The following is a 19,579-nucleotide window of genomic DNA, read 5'->3' as shown; positions in this document are numbered from 1 at the left end:
GCATCGTACAAGTTAGTTAGAAAAACCTCACATCATTATCATCATCCGAGGACAGCAGTCATCCGCTGTGGGATATTGTGAAGGTACATCTAACGAAAGTTTCTAGTGGACATTTCCAAAAATCTAGGGTAACAAATGTGAATTTGAGTGCAAAGGTCAAGAGCAGATAGATAACACATAGCTAAGGAGAATTCCACAAGATTTTAGAACAGAGCTGGGAAAAGCTAAGTTTTGCTTACAGCTCTCAAAGTGCCCCCAACTGATTTTGTAAAGAGTTTAGATTGTCTTCTTGTTCTGATTTTTGAATACATTAAGAGAAAAAAATAATAATTACATTAAATAATTTGGAAATTCATTAAAGAACAGGCTTAGTGATAAAAGACCTTTGAATTTTAGAAACTGAACAGTCTCTCACAGGCAAAATGGATCTTTAACACTTATATAACAAAGCCATAAAAGTCCAGAGTTTGTGCAAAATTCTCCAGTTATTTTTTGTTGGGAGACATTTGCAGGATAATTTATGTGATCTCAGCATATTTTTAAAACAAGGCACCCAAAAAAAAAGAAATGACAATATTTCTAGATCTACTCTCAATAGTGTTAATAACCCCATGTCAGAACCACAGCTTACTTTATTCTGATACTAAGAAATCCCAAATTTAACTGGAAGAGAATGCATAAGAAGTGAATGTCTGTGTGTGTGTCTGGAGGGGAAGGTGTTATCAAATGATTGTTGTATAGGCGTAACATTTTGGAGCTTTGAGAAGGACTATGCTTAAAATGACCATTTCTGAAGAGAGACGGTATCTACTGGGACACGTGTTGAATCCTTTAAACATCTTAAATGGATGAAAGATGTAAACAATCTTTTTGACAAGTAAAAGTGACAACAATATTTCAAAAAGCACATAATTCTATAAATTATTCAAATGCAAGCTTGTTTGAACTAAAAACCACTTAAATTAGGAGCCTTCAAGGCTCCTGGTGAAGTTACAAATATAGCAGAACATACATATGTGGACCATTGAAAGCTTGTTTTGACTGGGTAATTTTGATAAAAATAGATAGTTGTTCTTTCTGGACATTTTTGCGAGGATCACTTGTCAAATTCCTCAGCTTGGCAGCAAGTTCTGAGTGTGAAGGAAGACATCATGATCACCATTACTTCAGCCACCATCACTAACACTGGGGCCCAAAGATTTACTATTACACCGTTGGTCCTTTTTCCTTGGCCTGAAATATGTTCTGACCAGATAACAACAGGTATTTGGACAACATTTTATCCTTGGTATTATCCAAGCACCTCCCGAGATGAAAGCCTAAGATCCTCATTACACCCTCTTAGGGTGTCCATTTCCATTGCCACTTTATTCCTCCCATCTCCTCTTTTTCTTTGGCTTAGTGAATCAGAAGCTATTTAATTGTATCATTTTTCTGTAGCCAGTCTGGCAAACTAAAAAGCAGCCTTATCTCAGTAAAAATATCCTACAGACCAGCCAGAGGAAAGTAAGGACAATCAACAACAGCCAAACATTTTTCAGAGCAAGAGGAGTAAAGCCAAGGACTTGGAGTGACTAAATGGGCATGTGCTATACTTGTGGTCTTTCAGCAACTGAACGGTAAGCAAAGCCAAGCTACATTTTAGCATCTTTGATTACTGTTTTCTTTTTGTCCTTTGTATGCATTTGTCTTATGAAACAGCATTTGCTTTAACAAAACCTGAGTACTATCGCTAAAATTGATCCCCTGCCACAACAAGGACATTTAATGCCATTAAAAAGACTATCAAGCAAAGGTTTTTTTCTCTACACAAAGAAAGGGAATAAGGGATATTACTGAAAACAATTCACTTGCATTGAGTTTTGAACATTTTCATTGTTTCCCTCCCCCCTTTTTTGAGTGTTGTAATACAGCATGGCCAGAAGGCAGCAGGAGAGTGATATAGGAGACATATGTAAGTCCCAGGATAAGGAGAAGCCTTATTCCCTGTAGAGGGAAGAAAGGTTTCTATAGATTAATTAAAAGCACCTGAAGCCAGTCACCTGATAAAAACCCCCTGCTTCCATCAGCCAGGGGAAGGAGTTGGAGCAGAGTGCAGTTTGGAGAAGTGCCATGGCTGGCTAGAAGACCAAGACCTTAGATAAAGAGACACCCGGCTTGTGCAGAGAGAGGGCAGGAAGTCCCACAAGGTGAAGAGTAGGAGAGGGAAGTAGCCCAGGGGAAGGAAGCCCTAGTTCAAGTGGTTTGCCACTATCCCTAGGGCCCCTGGGCTGGGACCCGGAGTAGAGGGCGTGCCCGGGTCCCTCTCTCTCCACTACCCTTCTCTGGGTTACTAGTGGGACAGTAGAACAAGAGGAGGAAGCGTGGAACCCATCATAATCGTGCCAGCAATTTGCCACAGTGTATTTAATAAACACGTAAAGAAAAAGGTTCATTTGGTAGTGTAAAATAAGCAAAGCCAAGCCTTTGCAAAAAACTCATAACCCTGAAATCAAATTACTGTTAACAAAGCAGCAGTAAAGAAACAGACAAGTAAATTATAAAATCCTCAAGATCCTATCTAATCCTCACAACAGACAAAACTGATGTAGGAGTGCTGTAAGGAAAAAAAATCATGGTACATCATGACAATGTTTTTTTCCTTTCCTGCTAGTTCACTTTTTTTGTCTCCCTTCTTTAGGGAAGAGTTACATAGCAACATATGATCGTGGGAAGAGTTACCCTGGCACACTTCTTTCTGGAAAAACTTTTCCACTCCTCCTCCTCTTTTGAAAGTTGGATACAGCTGAACTTTCTGTTTCTCTTGAGCTGAGGGAGAAGCACCATGAGACTTCTCGTGTATTAATACCTGGTTTGATTTAATTTACCCCTTATAAGGGAAACTGGGATAAAAGTTGTCAAGACAACCAAAGTCACTTTTTGGGTACTGATGTATCTGTACCATCCAGTGATCATGTCATATGCTAATCAAAAGACTTTCCACTCCTAACAGTTTAGGAGAAGTTAAGCTACCTCATAATACATGTACCCTCTATCTCCTGCAGCCAGAGGCACACACTTTACCACAACAGGCCACGTATTGCACCTTAAATATGCAGCTCCTAGGATTCAAGCCTTCTATCACCCCCTTTACTATGGCTACCCACTCCACCACAACACACTACGACACAAAACATCTCCGCAACTAATTTGGGGAGTGAGTAATTTGATAAAAAGGTGCGTAGAAGGGGCAGAATTAAAGCTGTGCCACATAGTGGTAGTAGTTGTGGTAACCCAAAGGTGTGCATTTGTTAGAACTGTCTGCATTTTGTCAAATGAAAAATTTTCCCACTAAAAAGTGGGGTCTCATCAAGAACGATTTTATTGTGGGAAAAGACCTGATGAAATTTTTCAATGGGAAATTTCAAAATTAAATGAAATATTGTTCCATTTCAATCTGCAAAATCTTCCAATACAAAATAAAACAATCATTTGACTTATTTAAAAAAATCCTGTTAGTTAAAAATGTTTTGCGGGGGTGGGGGGAAGTTTTTTCAACCACTTCTAGTGCTTGTGGATGGAGTACAGCAGAGGTTCTCAAACTGGGAGGCATGGAATGTATTCTGGTGTGGGTGGCAGGCAGGCAGCGAAAGAGAAGCTTTAGGGAAAATAAAAGCGTACTGCGCACATTTTATGCTGCCCTCTGCCTTGCCTTCAGAACTGGGCAGCCGAAGAGTGGCGACTGCTGGCTAGGTACCCAAAACGGCAGCATCTCACTTAAAATTTACATTACTATATACTTAAATGGCTATGTTTGAATCAATGCCGAACTGTTTCTAATATTTAGCAAGAGTTGCATTTTTTTTTTATTGGTATATTTACTTGTGTGGCAGGGGGGCATAAACTACTACAGACACAAAGAATGGTGTGATCAAATAAGTTTAAGAAACACTGGAATACAGCATATGCTCTATTAGGTAGCTCAACTTTTCACTTGCCATGGGTTTGTGTCAGTTAAGTTGTGTGTGTAGCAACCCTAGCTGCTTCTCAGAGAAACCTGTGTGTATTAATAAGCTTAGATCTGCTTCTCACCTGTTAATTGGAGTGCTATATCGCGATACAACTCCCTACTGATGTTATGAAATTCCTCTTCATGCCACACCTTTCCATCAGGAGTGCGAATCTTTGTCTCAGCAGGATTGAAACCTACGATAAACAAAGTTTTATCTAGATCTTGCAGAACACTTTAAAAACCTTGAGAAAAAAACTGTGCTATTAGGCTATGTCTACACTACAGAGTTTTGCTGACAAAACAGTGGAGGTGTACACACTGAAATGCTCCTCCCGCTGATGTAACTCCCCTGCTATGCCAACATAATAAAACCACCTCAATGGGAGTTATAGAGCTTATGTCAGTGTAGTTAGATCTACGTAGACATTGTGTTTCTTTCATTGGATTTTGGCTGTCATTCTTGTCAGTTTCACGGCTCCAAATTGACAAGAAAGCCAACTCCTGGTTCCTGAGCTGGGCTGCTGCCCGGTCTCTGCTTCAAGCCGGGGTGCCACATGTAAACAACACAAGATAGAGAGTCTACATACCTTTATATGTCGGAGCAGGGGGTGCAACTGCCACTTTTCTGACTTTCGGCGTCACTGCATTCTCCACATTTGTTACCACTACAGGCTGCTCGGCATATCCCAGAAGTTGTCCCTTGCTGCCTAATTCTTCCGAATGCTCCCATTGCTTCCTAATCCGCTCTTTCAGCTTCTCCAATTTAGCATCATGCAATTTAGCATCATGCTGCCTCCGTTTTAAGATTTCCAGCCTGTGGGCACTGGAAGTACTAGTGGAGGAAAGAGAAGATTCTGCCAGCCTTATCCCTTTCAGTTCAGCATCCTGGGCTGTGCTACTAAAAGCAGTTTTAGTGCTGCTCTCATCTCTTCTGGACCCATTAGTCTTTTCCTCCTCTGATCTTGTAGGGGTTACAGCTTTAAAAAGAGACTCAATGTTCTGCAAAGCATCAATTGCTGGTCGGTCATTCAAATACCTAACAACTGTGTCATCTGCAGCAGAAGAACGTGGGCTTTCAAAATTTCTGTTATGTAAGTCACTTTCACTCCTGTCATGTATCATACAGCTCATTCCTTCAGTCTTATCCTGTGCTTCATTATGGTCTAAACCAGACAGCAAACATTTCGTCTCCAATGGACTAGCACTTTGATAAGACGGTGCACCATAAGTCTCCCTACCATAAAAGAAAGTCAGCATTAGAAACACAACAGTAAAAACAACACAAACTAGGTTTGAAATAACTCTGTAGTCATTATCACCTACATGAAGTATACATTGTGAATGCCTGTGAGATTCTTAAATCAGAGAGAATGCTATTCAGGGTGTAAAAATCTACCAATTTTAACATTTGTGACCATCATTTATGCTGCCTAAACTATAGTGGTGGGCATAACAATGATTTCAACATTTGCTGAGATAAACTAGCTTTTACACACACCAGAAAACCTCTGAAAAGTATGGATTTCTAGGTGCCATTCAACATTACCTATTAGATGACTCATGGAAACAGTTACTTTGTTTATTACAATGGGCACTTAATGTTACCTAATATAACGAAGGTTGCAAAAGTTTAAATTATGTCCCTGTTTTTATATGCTCACTACTTTTCAAATGTTTCCCCATTTCAGCTGAAATTTTCTATACTTAGTTTCTGCCTTGAAGGTGATTCCCCTCCACCCCCCGGAAAGTTTGAGCAAAATCCTTTCAGTGCTTAAGTTTGGCAAGAGTGAAAAAATGCGTGCACACTTCCTTAAGTTAGCACTACTTATTTCAGAAAATGTATATAGTAGACAATGGAGCTTCTAAGTTGCAGAGAAAGGAACTTGAATCTGACATGTGTGCACAGCATAGACAAACTGATGAGAAAGGAACTTAGACTGAATTGGGGGTAGAGCAGTGAACTTAACAAGGTTCATTAATAGAGGTCATCAGCTCAGCAAGCTAATTACCTCCCAATATCTTCCTTCCCATCAGTTCTCTCTCTTTTTAAAAACCCAACAACTGTTAATCGAATGTTAACAGTTTGCAGTATCAAGCAATCAGAAGTAAGAAAATTCCAAAAGATAAGGCTGTTTTGGAAACTGACTGACAAAATTTCTTATATTAAGTGTTTTAATGCAAATGTGCAGAATCGGGGATTGTAACACCTACCGATTCAGGGCATGTATAGGTTTTGGCCAAACAAGTGAACTGAGTAGGCAAAGCAGTTTTCAGCACCTTTCCTGGAAGAGAAGGAGGGAGACTGGGAACAGAGTGGCCCAAGCACTACAGCACATTTTACAGAAAGAAGGAATTAGAACAGCTGGAGCTGCTACATTTTTATAGGAGGGTGGAAGAGTGAGAAGTAGAGTGGACCACAGCTTCTCATGCCTTAAAAGAAAGGGAGATGGAATCCAGGTACAGAGAGGACTCAAGTGATAAAAGGGTTCTGCAAGGCTGAGGGCCTCCTCTGCACCCAGGAAGGTAAATGCCATCTCTTTGGGCAGCATGCTGAGAGCAGACAGCCTGGAAAGAGATGGGGTAGAAATGATTCAAACTATAGAATAACAGAACTGGAAGGGACCTTGAGAGGTCTTTTAGTCCAGTCCCCTGCACTCAAAGCAGGGCCAAGTATTATCTAGACCATCCCCGACAGGTGCTTGTCTAATGTGCTCTTAAAAACCTTCAGTGATGGAGATTCCACAATCTCCCTTGGCAGTTTGTTCCAGTGCTTAACTACCAGGACAGTTTCCGAATATGCAACCTACCCCTCCCTTACCGCAATTTAAGCACGTTGCTTCTTCTCCTATCCTCAGAGATTAACAAAAACAATTTTTCTCCTTCCTCCTTGTAACAACCTTTTATGTGTTTGAAAAATGTTGTCATGTCGCCTTTACCCCAGACTAAACAAACCCAACTTTTTCAGTCTTCCCTCATACATCATGTTTTCTAGACCTTTAAATCACATTGTTGCTCTCCTCTGGACTTCCTCCAATTTCCTGAAACATGGCGCTCAGAACTGGACACAATATTCCAGTTGAGACCTAATCAGCATGGAGTAGAGCGGAAGAATTACTTCCCGTGTCTTGCTTACAACACTCCTGCTAATACCTCCCAGAATGACATTTGCTTTTTTTGCAAGTGTTACACTGTTGACGCATATTCAGCTTGTGATCCACTATGACCCCAGATCCCTTTCCACAGTACTCCTTCCTAGGCAGTCATTTCCCATTTTGTATGTGTGCAAATGATTGTTCCTTCCTAAGTGGAGTACTTTGCACTTGTCCTTATTGATTTTCATCCAATTTACTTCAGACCATTTTTCCAGCTTGTCCAGATCATTTTGAAATTTAATCCTATCCTCCAAAGCACTTGCAACCCCATTCCAGCTTAGTATCATCTGCAAACTTTATAAGGTCTGGTCTACACTAGGAGTTGAGGTCGAATTTAGCAGCCTTAAATCGATTTAACCCTGCATGCGTCCACACAACGAAGCCCCCCCCCCTTTTTTTTTTTTAAACTTAAAGTGCTCTTGAAATTGATTTCCTTACTCCACCCCCGACAAGGGGATTAGCGCTGAAATCGGCCTTGCTGGGTCAAATTTGGGGTAGCGTGGACACAATTCGACGGTATTGGCCTCCAGGAGCTACCCCAGAGTGCTCCATTGTGACCGCTCTGGACAGCACTCTCAACTCCGATGCACTGGCCAGGTAGACAGGAAAAGGCCCACAAACTTTTGAATCGCATTTCCTGTTTGGCCAGCGTGGCAAGCTGCAGGCACGTGCAGAGGTGACCATGCAGAGCTCATCAGCAGAGGTGACCATGATGGAGTCCCAGAATCGCAAAAGAGCTCCAGCATGGACTGAATGGGAGGTACAGGATCTGATCGCTATATGGGGAGAGGAATCCATGCTATCAGAACTCCGTTCCAGTTTTCGAAATCCCAAAACATTTGTAAAAATCTTCAGGGCATGAAGGGCAGAGGCCATAACAGGAACCCAAAGCAGTGCCGCATGAAACTTAAAGAGCTCAGGCAAGCCTACCAGAAAACCAGAGAGGCAAACGGCCGCTCCGGGTCAGAGCCCCAAACATGCCGCTTCTATGATGAGCTGCATACCATTTTAGGGGGATCAGCCACCACTACCCCAACCATGTGCTTTGACTCCATCAATGGAGTAGGAGGAAACACAGAAGCAGGTTTTGGGGATGAGGAAGATGAGGAGGAGGAGGTTGAAGACAGCTCACAGCAAGCAAGCGGAGAAACCAGTTTTCCCGACAGCCAGGAACTGTTTCTTACCCTGGACCTGGAGCCAGTACCCCCCAAACCCACCCAAGGCTGCCTCCTGGACCTGCGAGGTGGAGAAGGGACCTCTGGTGAGGGTACCTTTTTAAACAGTATACATGGTTTAAAAGCAAGCGTGTTTAATGATTAATTTGCCCTGGCAATTGCGGCCAGTGCAGCTACTGGAAAAGTCTGTTAACGTGTCTGGGGATGCAGTGGAAATCCTCCAGGGACATCTCCATAAAGCTCTCCTGGATGTACTCCCAAAGCCTTTGCAAAAGGTTTCTGGGGAGGGCAGCCTTTTTCCATCCACCATGGTAGGACACTTTACCATGCCAGGCCAGTAGCACGTAGTCGGGAATCATTGCAGAACAAAGCATTGCAGCATATGTTTCCTGGCGTTCAAACATCATCAGTTCTTTCTCTCTCTGTGTTATCCTCAGGAGAGTGATATTATTCATGGTCACCTGGTTGAAATAGGGTGCTGTCTCTTAAGGGGACATTCAGAGATACCTGTTCCTTCTGGGCTGTTTGCCTGTTGCTGAACAGAAATGTTCCCTGCTGTTAGCCACGCAGTGGGAGCAGGGGGGAGGGGTTAACCATGTGGTGAGGGGAGGCAAAATGTGACCTTGTAACGAAAGCACATGTGCTATGTATGTAATGTTAACAGCAAGGTTTACTGTGAAAGAGTGTACCCATTGTTCTAATAAAATGTGTCTTTTTAAATACCACTGTCCCTTTTTTTTGTCCACCAGTGGCATGTGTTTCAAGGACCACAGGAACTTCTCCTTCCCAGAGGACAGCAAAGATTAGAAGGCGAAAAAAACGCAGTCACGATGAAATCTTCTCTGACCTCATGCTATGCTCCCACACTGACAGAGCACAGACGAATGCGTGGAGGCAGACAATGTCAGAGTGCAGGAAAGCACAACATGAACGCGAGGAGAGGTGGCAGGCTTAAGAGGATAGGTGGCGGAAGAGTGATGACAGGAGGCAGGATTCAATGTTCAATGCTGAGGCTGCTGGAGGATCAAACTAATATGCTCCAGCATATGGCTGAGCTGCAGGAAAGGCAGCTGGAGCACAGAACGCCGCTACAGCCCCTGTGTAACCAACCGCCTCCTCCCCAAGTTCCATAGCCTCCTCACCCAAACGCCCGAGAACGCGGTGGGGGGGCCCTCCAGCCACCCAGCCACTCCACCCCAGAGGATTGCCCAAGCAACAGAAGGCTGGCATTCAATAAGTTTTAAATTTTTTTAAGTTTTAAAGTGCAGTGTGGCTTTGTCCTTCCCTCCTCCCGCACCCCTCCCAGGCTACCTTGGCAGTTATCCCCCTATTTGTGTGATGAATTAATAAAAAATGTATGAATGTGAAGCAACAATGACTTTATTGCCTCTGCAAGCGGTGATCGAAGGGGGGAGGGGAGGGTGGTTAGCTTACAGGGAAGTAGAGTGAACCAAGGCGGGGGGTTTCATCAAGGAGAAACGAACAGAACTTTCACACTGTAGCCTGGCCAGTCATGAAACTGGTTTTCAAAGCTTCTCTGATGCGCAGCCCGCCCTGCTGTGCTCTTCTAATAGCACTGATGTCTGGCTATGCGAAACTGGTCGCCAGGCGATTTGCCTCGACCTCCCACCCCGCCATAAACATCTCCCTTACTCTCACAGATATTGTGGAGCGCACAGCAAGCAGCAATTACAATTGGAATATTGGTTACACTGAGATCTAACCTAGTCAGTAAACTGCGCCAGTGCACTTTTGAACAGCCAAATGCACTCCACCATTCTGCACTTGCTCAGCCTATAGTTAAACTGCTCCTTATGACTGTCCAGGCTGCCTGTGTACAGCTTCATGAGCCATGGCATTAAGGGGTAGGCTGGGTTCCCAAGGACAACTATAGGCATTTCAACATCCCCAACAGTAATATTCTGGTCTGGGAAGAAAGTCCCTTCCTGTGTCTTTTGAAATAGACCAGAGTTCCTGAAGATGTGAGCGTCATGTACCTTTCCCAGCGATCTCACAAGGTTGGTGAAACGTCCCTTGTGATCCACCAGTGCTTGCAGCACTGTTGAAAAGTATCCCTTGCGATTTATGTACTCGCTGGCTTGGTGCTCTGGTGCCAAGATAAAGATATGGGTTCCGTCTATGGCCCCACCACAGTAAGGGAATCCCATTGCAGCAAAGCCATCCACTCTGACCTGCACATTTCCCAGACTCACTACCCTTGATATCAGCAGATCTTTGATTGCGTTAGCTACTTGCATCACAGCAGCCCCCACAGCAGATCTGTCCACTCCAAATTGATTCCCAATTGACCGGTAGCTGTCTGGCGTTGCAAGCTTCCACAGGGCTATTGCCATTCGCTTCTCAACTGAGGGCTGCTCTCATCTTCTCATATTCTGGAGCTTCAGGGCAGGGGAAAGCAAGTTACAAAGTTCCATGAAAGTACCCTTACGCATGCGAAAGTTTCGCAGCCACTGGGAATCGTCCCAGACCTGTAACACTATGCAGTCCCACCAGCCTGTGCTTGTTTCCCGGGCCCAGAATCGGCGTTCCACCGCATGAACGTGCCCCATTAGCACCATGATGCCCACATTGCCAGGGCCCATGCTTTGAGAGAAGTCTGTGTCCATGTCCTCATCACTCTCGTCACCGCGCTGACGTTGACTACTCGCCCGGTTTTGCTTTGCCAGGTTCTGGTGCTGCATATACTGCTGGATAATGCGCGTGGGGTTTAATGTGCTCATAATTGCCAAAGTGATCTGAGCGGGCTCCATGCTTGCCGTGGTATGGCGTCTGTGCGGAACGATTGTCTGCCGTTGCTCTGACAGAGGGAGGGGCGACTGACGACATGGCTTACAGGATTGGCTTACAGGAAATTAAAATCAACAAAGGGGGTGGTTTTACCTCAAGGAGAAACAAAAACAACTGTCACACAGAATGGCCCCCTCAAGGATTGAATTCAAAACCCTGGGTTTAGCAGGTCAATGCTCAACCCACTGAGCTATCCCTCCCCCCAGTATTCCAGGCAGGACTGAATCTCCATTAAACTTTTCAAGGTGCCCCTGACAGACCTCACCAAAATGATTGTCGGCCATTGATTTCACGGAGGGAGGGAGGGGAGAGCAAATGAATACAAAACAGATCTGGTCTATTTCTTGTTTTGATCCACTCCATCTATCTTTTACATCTTAGGCTGGCAGCAGACAGAACAGTAGGACTACTAGCCATCCTCATCTTCTGGTTGCTCGCCAGAAGACGGTGCAATACGACTGCCAGCAGGACTCAAAAGAATGACCTGGTCGAGTCACTCCTATTTATGTCCCTGCGCCCATGTCTGCCCAGGCGCTCCTAACTGACCTCTCCGAGGCGGCCAAAAGCACTTAGTACATGATGACGATGGTTATCAGGCCTATTGCACTGTCTGCTGCCACAAGGCAATGAGCTGCTGCCGTGTAGCAATGCAGCACTGCGTCTGCCAGCGCCCAGGAAACATACAGTGACAGTGAGCTGAGCGGGCTCCATGCTTGCTGTGGTATGGCGTCTGCACAGGTAACTCAGGAAAAAGGGCACAAAACGATTGTCTGCCGTTGCTTTCACGGAGGGAGGGAGGGCCTGACGACATGTACCCAGCACCACCCGCGACAATGTTTTTGCCCCATTAGGCATTGGAATCTCAACCCAGAATTCCAATGGGCGGGGGAGACTGCGGGAACTGTGGGATAGCTACCCACAGTGCAACGCTCCAGAAGTCAATGCTAGTCTCGGTACTGTGGAAGCACTCTGCCGAGCTAATGCACTTAATGCACTTAGAGCATTTTGTGTGGGGACACACACAGACTATATAAAAACGATTTCTAAAAAACCAACTTCTATAAATTCGACCTAATTTCGTAGTGTAGACATACCCTTAGTGTACTCTCTATGCCATTATCTAAATCATTAATGAAGATATTGAACAGAACCAGACCCAGGACCAATCCCTATGGGACCCCACTTGATATGCCCTTAATTCAGCTTAATTGTGAACCACTGGTAACTACTCTCTGGAAACAGTTTTCCAATCAATTATGCACCCTTTATCTAGGTTGTATTTCCCTAGTTTGTTTATGAGAAGGTCATACAAGACAGTATCAGAAGTCTTGCTAAAGTCAAGATACATCACATCTACCGCTTCCCCCCATCTACAAGGCTTGTTACCCTGTTAAAGAAAGCTATTAGGTTGGTTTGACACCATTTTTTCTTGACAAATTCATGATGACTGTTACTTATCACTTTATTATCTTCTAGGTGTTTGCAAATTGATTGATTATTTGCTCCATTATCAGAAATTAAGCAGACTGGCCTGTAATTCCCTGGGTTGTCCTTGTTCTCCTTTTTATAGATTGGCACTATATTTGCCCCTTTCCAGTCCTCTAAAATCTCTCCTGGCTTCTATGACTTTTTGAAGATTTGCTGATGGCTCAGTCAGCTCCTTGAGTATTCTAGGATGTATGTGTGCTATGAGGGCAGAATTTATTTATTTAAGGTTTATTCAAGAGGGGTTGAATATGTGCCAATGCATGGCAGGACTACTGAGGTGACACTGTAGATATTTTTCATCTAGGCTAGTAGGCTTAATCCTTGGGCACGTATATGTTCAAGGAAGCTTTTTGAAGCCATGTGCATGACACTGCACACACTCAGCATTTTCTATTTCTCTTTTCCATGTTAAATACAGACCTTCAGGTGCCACATTCTTAGTAATGTATACCATAAAACTATACAGGACATGCAATAGGACAGAATTAACATAATCAGCACAAGCACAACAATTTGAATGCCCTGACTTGAGTACTTGATCTTACAATCTTCACAATGCAAAAAAATAGTCTTTTTCATTTCCTGTACTTTAGATTTCTTTATAGCTAAGTATATTTGAATGAGAAATGATATTAGGTTGATAAGAGTTCATCTACTCCTGTTTTTCCCCCTGTATTTGAAGTCAAATAATTTGATACGCTGCTTTTACAACAAGTGACTGATGTCAAGGAAATAATTATTCCAGATGGAAAACTAACAACAGGAGCAGTTTAAACAGCAAAAGAGCCCCCAGCCTGACAGGTCCAACTCTGCCTCCTATGTAGCCAAGGAGGAAAATCCACAGTTGGAATAAGGAGCCTGCAGGCAAGATAGAATTCTATGTTTGCTTACATTTAATTTCTACTGACATTGAGATAACAATGGTGCTGGGCCCATTATAAATAAAGAGATAAAAGGTCGGACTTTTATAAAACAGCTAGTGGTGGCCTAATTCAACTCTTACCGAAGTCAATTGAAGTTTTACCATTGACTTCAGTGGGATCTGAGTTAGGCAGCGGTTGAGCACTTTTAAAAATCCTACACATCATCAATTTAAACAAGTCATTCATTATGACTAGGGCCAAGGTTTGCCACAAATTGAGAAAAGAAGTAATGAAGGACTTATGGTGAAATGCTACAAACCTCAGAAATCTTAAGTACTAACCAAACTAATTCTGCAGTGACAAGCTTGTTTTAGGTTTCTGGGTACATTGTAATCATTAAGTATTTCTCCCCACCACACGCCTTCCAACTGCCCCCAACCAATATTTTCTTAAAGTCAGCAAGGTTCTCTGCATGTGTGCATGTGAGAGAGACAGACCGAAAGACAGAGTGTTCCCTACAATAGGGTCAGTGATCCCTTGCTGTTCAATACTCTCCTATGCAATTTTCAAGGCGTTTCTTTAAAGACTCCAAGTTTATACAATAGTTTACCAGGTTGTTTGTTGACCTAACAGGGTGCAAAAATTCCACAAGTAAAATGTCAAGGAAATTAAAAAAACTTAAATTACACGAATACATGACTCAACAGCCAAGAAAAACTTTATCATTACTTATGATATTCAAAAATAGATGAAATCTCATGTTCTGTTGGTTATAATAATAATAAAGAGGCTGGTCCACAATCAAAGTCCTCAAAAAAGCAAAGAAAAAAATGTATCAAGATAGAAAACATTCTTTCTACATCACCAATAATATACATTAGAAAAAAGATTTTAAGATGAATCAAAACTAGGAAAAGTTGTTTTAAAAATCTATTGCCACTGCCAAGAAGTTAAGAAATAGCTACTATTTCCCTATTACTTGTAATAATGCTTTGTACTTCCTCTGCTGCCCTTTTCTTTTTTTTTTTTTTGGGGGGGGGGGGGGAAGGGGGCGGCGGGGTTGGGTTAGCCCATGAAAGCTTATGCTCAAATAAATGTTAGTCTCTGTAGTGAGGCGGTGTGGTTCCCTGCCGCCCCGGAGAGGGACAAGTCCATCCAGAGACGGGGGTGGGCGGAGCTAGGGCACTCTGAGCCCACCCCTCAGAGGGTCAGGCAGGGACCCAGAAGTATAAAGGCTTGCCCTCAGAGCTCACTAGAGGGCCAGTCTCTGGGGAGGCCAGGCACCTCCAGCCTAGCCCGCGACTGGGAAGCCCCTGTGGCCCAAGGTGCATGCCAGTACTGGGCCGACCTGCCCTGTGCCCACTACCCGGAGGAGTTGCCGGACCTGCTCTGTGCTCGCTACCCAGAGGAGTTGCCGGGCCTCCCACTCGCCCGGTACCCCAAGGAACCCATGATGCTGGACCCCCGGAGGACTCCACCGTGACTCAGGTACCACCAGAGGGGGAGTCAGGAAGTAGCCCAGGGACAGCCGACCCTAGTCTGGCTGTAGCACTGCCAGAGCCCATGTCAGTGTGTTGCGGCCAGGATCCCCACTGACACAGCAGTGGATCTTCTACCGCTGCTAGGGCCCCAGGCTGGGATGCAGTGGAGTGGGAGGGCCTGCGTTCCCCCTGCCACCCAACTCATGGATGGCAGTCTCCCCCTCTCCCAAACCATTTTGAGGCTTGGGCCTACTGTTACGCTCAGCCCTGCCTGAGCTCCTGACTCATTACTGCCCCGCCCTAACCTGGGGCCAGGGCTTACTACTGTTTATATTGCTACTGCTATAGTATTATTGCGCAGCCCTGCCTGAGGGCCTGAGTCATTATTGCCCGGCCCTGACCTAGGGCCCCGGCATAACTGTACTTATTTTCTGCCTCCACAAGAGCCGCAAGGGAAGACTTCTGTGGCCGAAGTAATTCCCCAATCCTCAGCTGTGTGTAGTGAGCCGGTGTGGCTCCCTGCCGCCCTGGAGAGGGTTGAGCCCACAGCTAGCCCCTTTACAGTCTCTAAGGTGCCACAAGTACTCCTGTTCTTTTTTGTGGATACAGACTAAAACAGCTGCTACTCTGAAATCTGCTGGCTTTGCAACAGCAATTTGCAAATCTGCTGGCTTTGCAACAGCAACAGCTGGCTTATTCTGTACACTGTACAGAAAATTAAACTACTGGTAAAGAGTGGCAGCTCTATTAAGGGCAGCCTTTTAAACAAGTTGTCATAGAAAAATAGTAGAAATTTTGGTTTAAATCTTTTAAAGGTAGATTCTAAAAACAGGTAGTAAAAAAAAATCTAGTTATTTCATTGTCATTTTAAAGCACCAATTAATAGTGTGGACAAAATTAAATTACTTCTTAATCACGTTTTCATTTATGTAGGAAGAAAATACCAACAAATTCCCATGAATTAGCTTCTGGGAGATAGGAAGCATACAATAAGGTATTTTCAAACCTGATGACAAGAGCTGACTAGTAATCATTAGGGCTGGAATTTTCAGAACAGTTTAAGTGGGTTAGGAACTGAAGTCCATTAAACCCCTTTAAAAATCCCAGTTAAGATAGCTCCCTGATCTTTAAAAACAAATGTTTTGCCTCAATACCAAGAATGAAATGCTTGGATTTAGTAGACATTAGCAGAAATACAGCACATTATTTTACTATAGGTGATTAGCAGAAGCCGGAGAAGAACAAGAATGCATTTTCAGCAACAAATACAACACTTTAGTGATATTCCAAATATTGGGGGGATTATCACGGAAGTTAAAGACATAAGAGACCTATTGGATCATTGTGTCCATCCTCCAGTAAATGGATGATAAAGCCCCTTACGCAACACATCAGATATTATACTTGTTCAATCAAAAACCAAGAGGTTTTGTTCATTATCCACCTGTTGACAGAAAAAAAACAAACCCAGTCCTGAAGTGTTCATAAGAACATTGGCAACAGCTCTGTTCCAGTTTGTGTATTTCACAGTAAATGTCAGTTCTCTCTTGCACTAACCTGTATGAAGCCAAGGGTTCACGAAATTCCACACGGGTACTCTTTTTCACATTGCTCTCCAGAGTTGTAGCTCGAAGAGGACTGCGGGAGGACTTCTCTTTGCGTGACTTATTTTGGCTTGAGGACCTGGAGGCTGAAGCAGAAACCAAGGAATCCTCTAGGTACCTACCATCTGCAGGAAGAGAAGGCTCATAGGGCTGAGTGGTTTTTAGAATGCAGTTCTCCTTGGGTTCAATTAGTGCTCAAGAATAGCACTTAAGTTCTCACCTTCTCTTCACTAGCAATCTGTTTCAAGATACTAGGAGTAAGCGATAAACACTCAAGCTACACATTGCACTAGTTCTTCATAAAAAATTTCTAAAAGAATATTTAAAAAACCATAATTGGGAATGATTAAGCCCAAGAGAGTTGACTGAATCAGAGAAATAGAGATCCAACAAGTTTTCTTGCTGCTCTGACATGTTAATATAAATCCTATGAGAATGCCAAATGAGTTAAATTACGACTAACGATAGAGGCTGAACAGGGATGAGGAAAACACACACTGTAAATAGGAACACATTTTTTCATAAGTGGTTTGAATTCTAAAAGTAGCATTAGACAATATGATTTTTTCTCCTTTCATGGCCTCGATGTCATGATTACAATCACTTTAAAAATGCAGTATTATAAGGGCATTTATCCTTGAAAGGGAGTGTTGTGAAACTATTACAATGAGTTAACTAGTTCAAGAAATGTTAAAAATTTAGATGGTCACTCCAGTGTAATACTACTGCTGGCGCCAGCCATCAGCATGTGTAGCTGTTAGCGGGAATGCCATAGAAACAAGGTAACAGACTATGGTAAGCAGAAGTTGCAGCAAAGGACCTTTCTAGAGAGTTCCAAATACCATCACCAAATAGGCAGCATGTTTTTTCTTTTTTTTCAGGACAATGTATTCAGAAGAAAGAGAAACCTTGCTCCAACTTTCTCTCAAGTTCATGAACAAAAGAAACTGGGAAAAGAGGATTAAAAAAATGAAAATGATACTACTCAGAAAGACTTCTTCTTACCCTGCCCTATATAATTAATCTTTTAAGTAATACACACCTTTCCTGCTTATTTTCCTGGTAGCACTGGCAGAGGGTTTCTTGGCATCCATGACAGAATCAAATACTACTGTGCTGGTAGGCGCTACCTCCAGTTTGTTCTCAATATGACGCAACTAGAATTTCAAGACACAAAACAATATTCAGGTTCATTTTTTGAATGGTGAGGATACAACTTAAACAAAAAGTACAGAACTCCTCTCACTTTCACAGTAAGAAACAATTACAGGCAAGAACAGCTTTAAAAATCTGGTGGTATAAACTTGTATAGTCTTGTGACCAGAAACATTAGAATATGAAGATTAGTACAAAAAAAGATTATTCAAATTAAGCTCTGTTGACTAAATCTGTTTCCATAAGTGGGTCATTGTCAACAACAGAATTATACAAAATGCCAAAGGTCTTAACACTTGGCCTCATTGAAACATAACCACTAAGAACGAAAACACACTGTACTCTATAATGCTCTACTCTAGAGGGAACATGAAACAGGATTCCACGTATAAAACTGTACCACTTCACTCCCTTATTCAAAGTGAGAGAGGTAATGAACATACAGAAAAATTCCCTAAGGTTGCCAAAGAAATTTAGCATCTTTATTTCACTGTACCCCAGTTTATACAAAATGTAGCATTGCATCCTGAGTATACAGCTTAAATTCACACATCATGGTAGTATTCCATGGTTGGTGCAGTACATATGGAACTATGAAACACATGTATATTGCTTCACCAGCCCCAATCTCTGAATCTCAGTAGGTAAGAAGAGGACAGTTAGTTCCTTTAAAATGACAGAGAGGTATCTCACTCTACAGCTCACACCTGCAGGGATTTAGGAGATTTTCAAATGTAATTAGTGACTTTGAGGGCCCAACTTTGACACTGTAAAGGGGTCTAGATTTTCAGAGGATGGGCATTCATTACTTTCTGAAAAGCACTACCCCTTAAAGTGCCAAAATTAGGCACCCAAAATCACTAGCCACTTTTGAAAAATCTTGACCTTGATATTTACTAGCCCTAACTGAGATTTTCAGGAGCAAGATTCTTTATACTATTCAGTTTGGTGAAAGCTGACATGTAATTTGGCAGCCCTGGATTACTACAGAGCTACCAGTTGGTAGATTATGTGCTTTCTGAGGTTGTAAATTCTTTGGGGAATGGACTGTCTTTTTGTCCTGTTTGTGTACAGTGCCTAACACAAGGGGGTCCTGGCTGATGACTGGGGTTCCTAGGCACTATGATAATACAAAAATAAAAAGGAATATTTAATATTAGTTAAAAGCTTCAATGTAAAGATATCACAAGATTCTAGTTAACATTTACATATTTTTTGCAATAATTAAAAAGAAATTACAAAAACATTTAACACAAGTTACCCATACATTCCTTATACCGGGATGGCCAACCTGTGGCTCTGGAGCCACATGCAACTCTTCAGAAGTTAATGTGTGGCTCCTTGTATAGGCATCGACTCCGGGGCTGGAGCTACAAGAGCAAACTTTCCAGTGCCGGGGGTGCTCACTGCTCAACCACTGGCTCTGCCACAGGCCCTACCCGCACTCCACCCCTTCCTGCCCCCTATCCTGAGCCTGCAGTGTCCGGGCTCCTCTCCCCCACCCCCCAAGCCTCTTGCACCCCACAAAACAGCTGATCAGGAGGTGCTGATTGGCAGGGCTGCCGGTAGGTGGGAGGCACTGGGAGCGGGGTGGGGGAGCTGATGTGGGGGCTGCTGATGTATTACTGTGGCTCTTTGGCAATGTACACTGGTGAATTCTGTCTCCTTCTCAGGCTCAGGTTGGCCACCCCTGCCTTATACCATTCTGATTGATAAAAACAATACTATTAATTGATAATGGTATCAGTTTTATAGTAGCCAAGCAAGACTGATTTTTCATTATCCTCAGTAATGAGCTTCTTGTAGCATTAAGTTACACTGTCAGAATTGCCGTCCAAAGCAGTAAGAACATCCATCATCTT

General features: G+C 43.1%; 1 protein-coding gene across 11 annotated transcripts in view; it reads right to left on the bottom strand.

Annotated features, from left to right (window-relative positions):
* CEP350 (centrosomal protein 350) overlaps nucleotides 1-19,579 on the bottom strand; it is a 141,028-nt gene that overhangs the window by 105,364 nt on the left and 16,085 nt on the right. For 10 of the 11 annotated variants that reach the window (XM_073356555.2, XM_073356564.2, XM_073356565.2 and 7 more), the window contains exons 4-7: nucleotides 17,605-17,719; nucleotides 16,516-16,687; nucleotides 4,579-5,225; nucleotides 4,072-4,185 (exon numbers count right to left, since the gene is read on the bottom strand). In XM_073356555.2, the coding sequence (XP_073212656.2) occupies nucleotides 4,072-4,185; nucleotides 4,579-5,225; nucleotides 16,516-16,687; nucleotides 17,605-17,719 (1,048 nt within the window). The remainder of the gene's footprint in view (nucleotides 1-4,071; nucleotides 4,186-4,578; nucleotides 5,226-16,515; nucleotides 16,688-17,604; nucleotides 17,720-19,579) is intronic. The other variant, XM_073356559.2, reaches the window with a different exon arrangement.

This window comes from Lepidochelys kempii, chromosome 8, assembly GCF_965140285.1.
Source record: "Lepidochelys kempii isolate rLepKem1 chromosome 8, rLepKem1.hap1, whole genome shotgun sequence".
NCBI lineage: Eukaryota > Metazoa > Chordata > Testudines > Cheloniidae > Lepidochelys > Lepidochelys kempii.
This window is presented reverse-complemented; position numbering and strand designations above follow the sequence as displayed.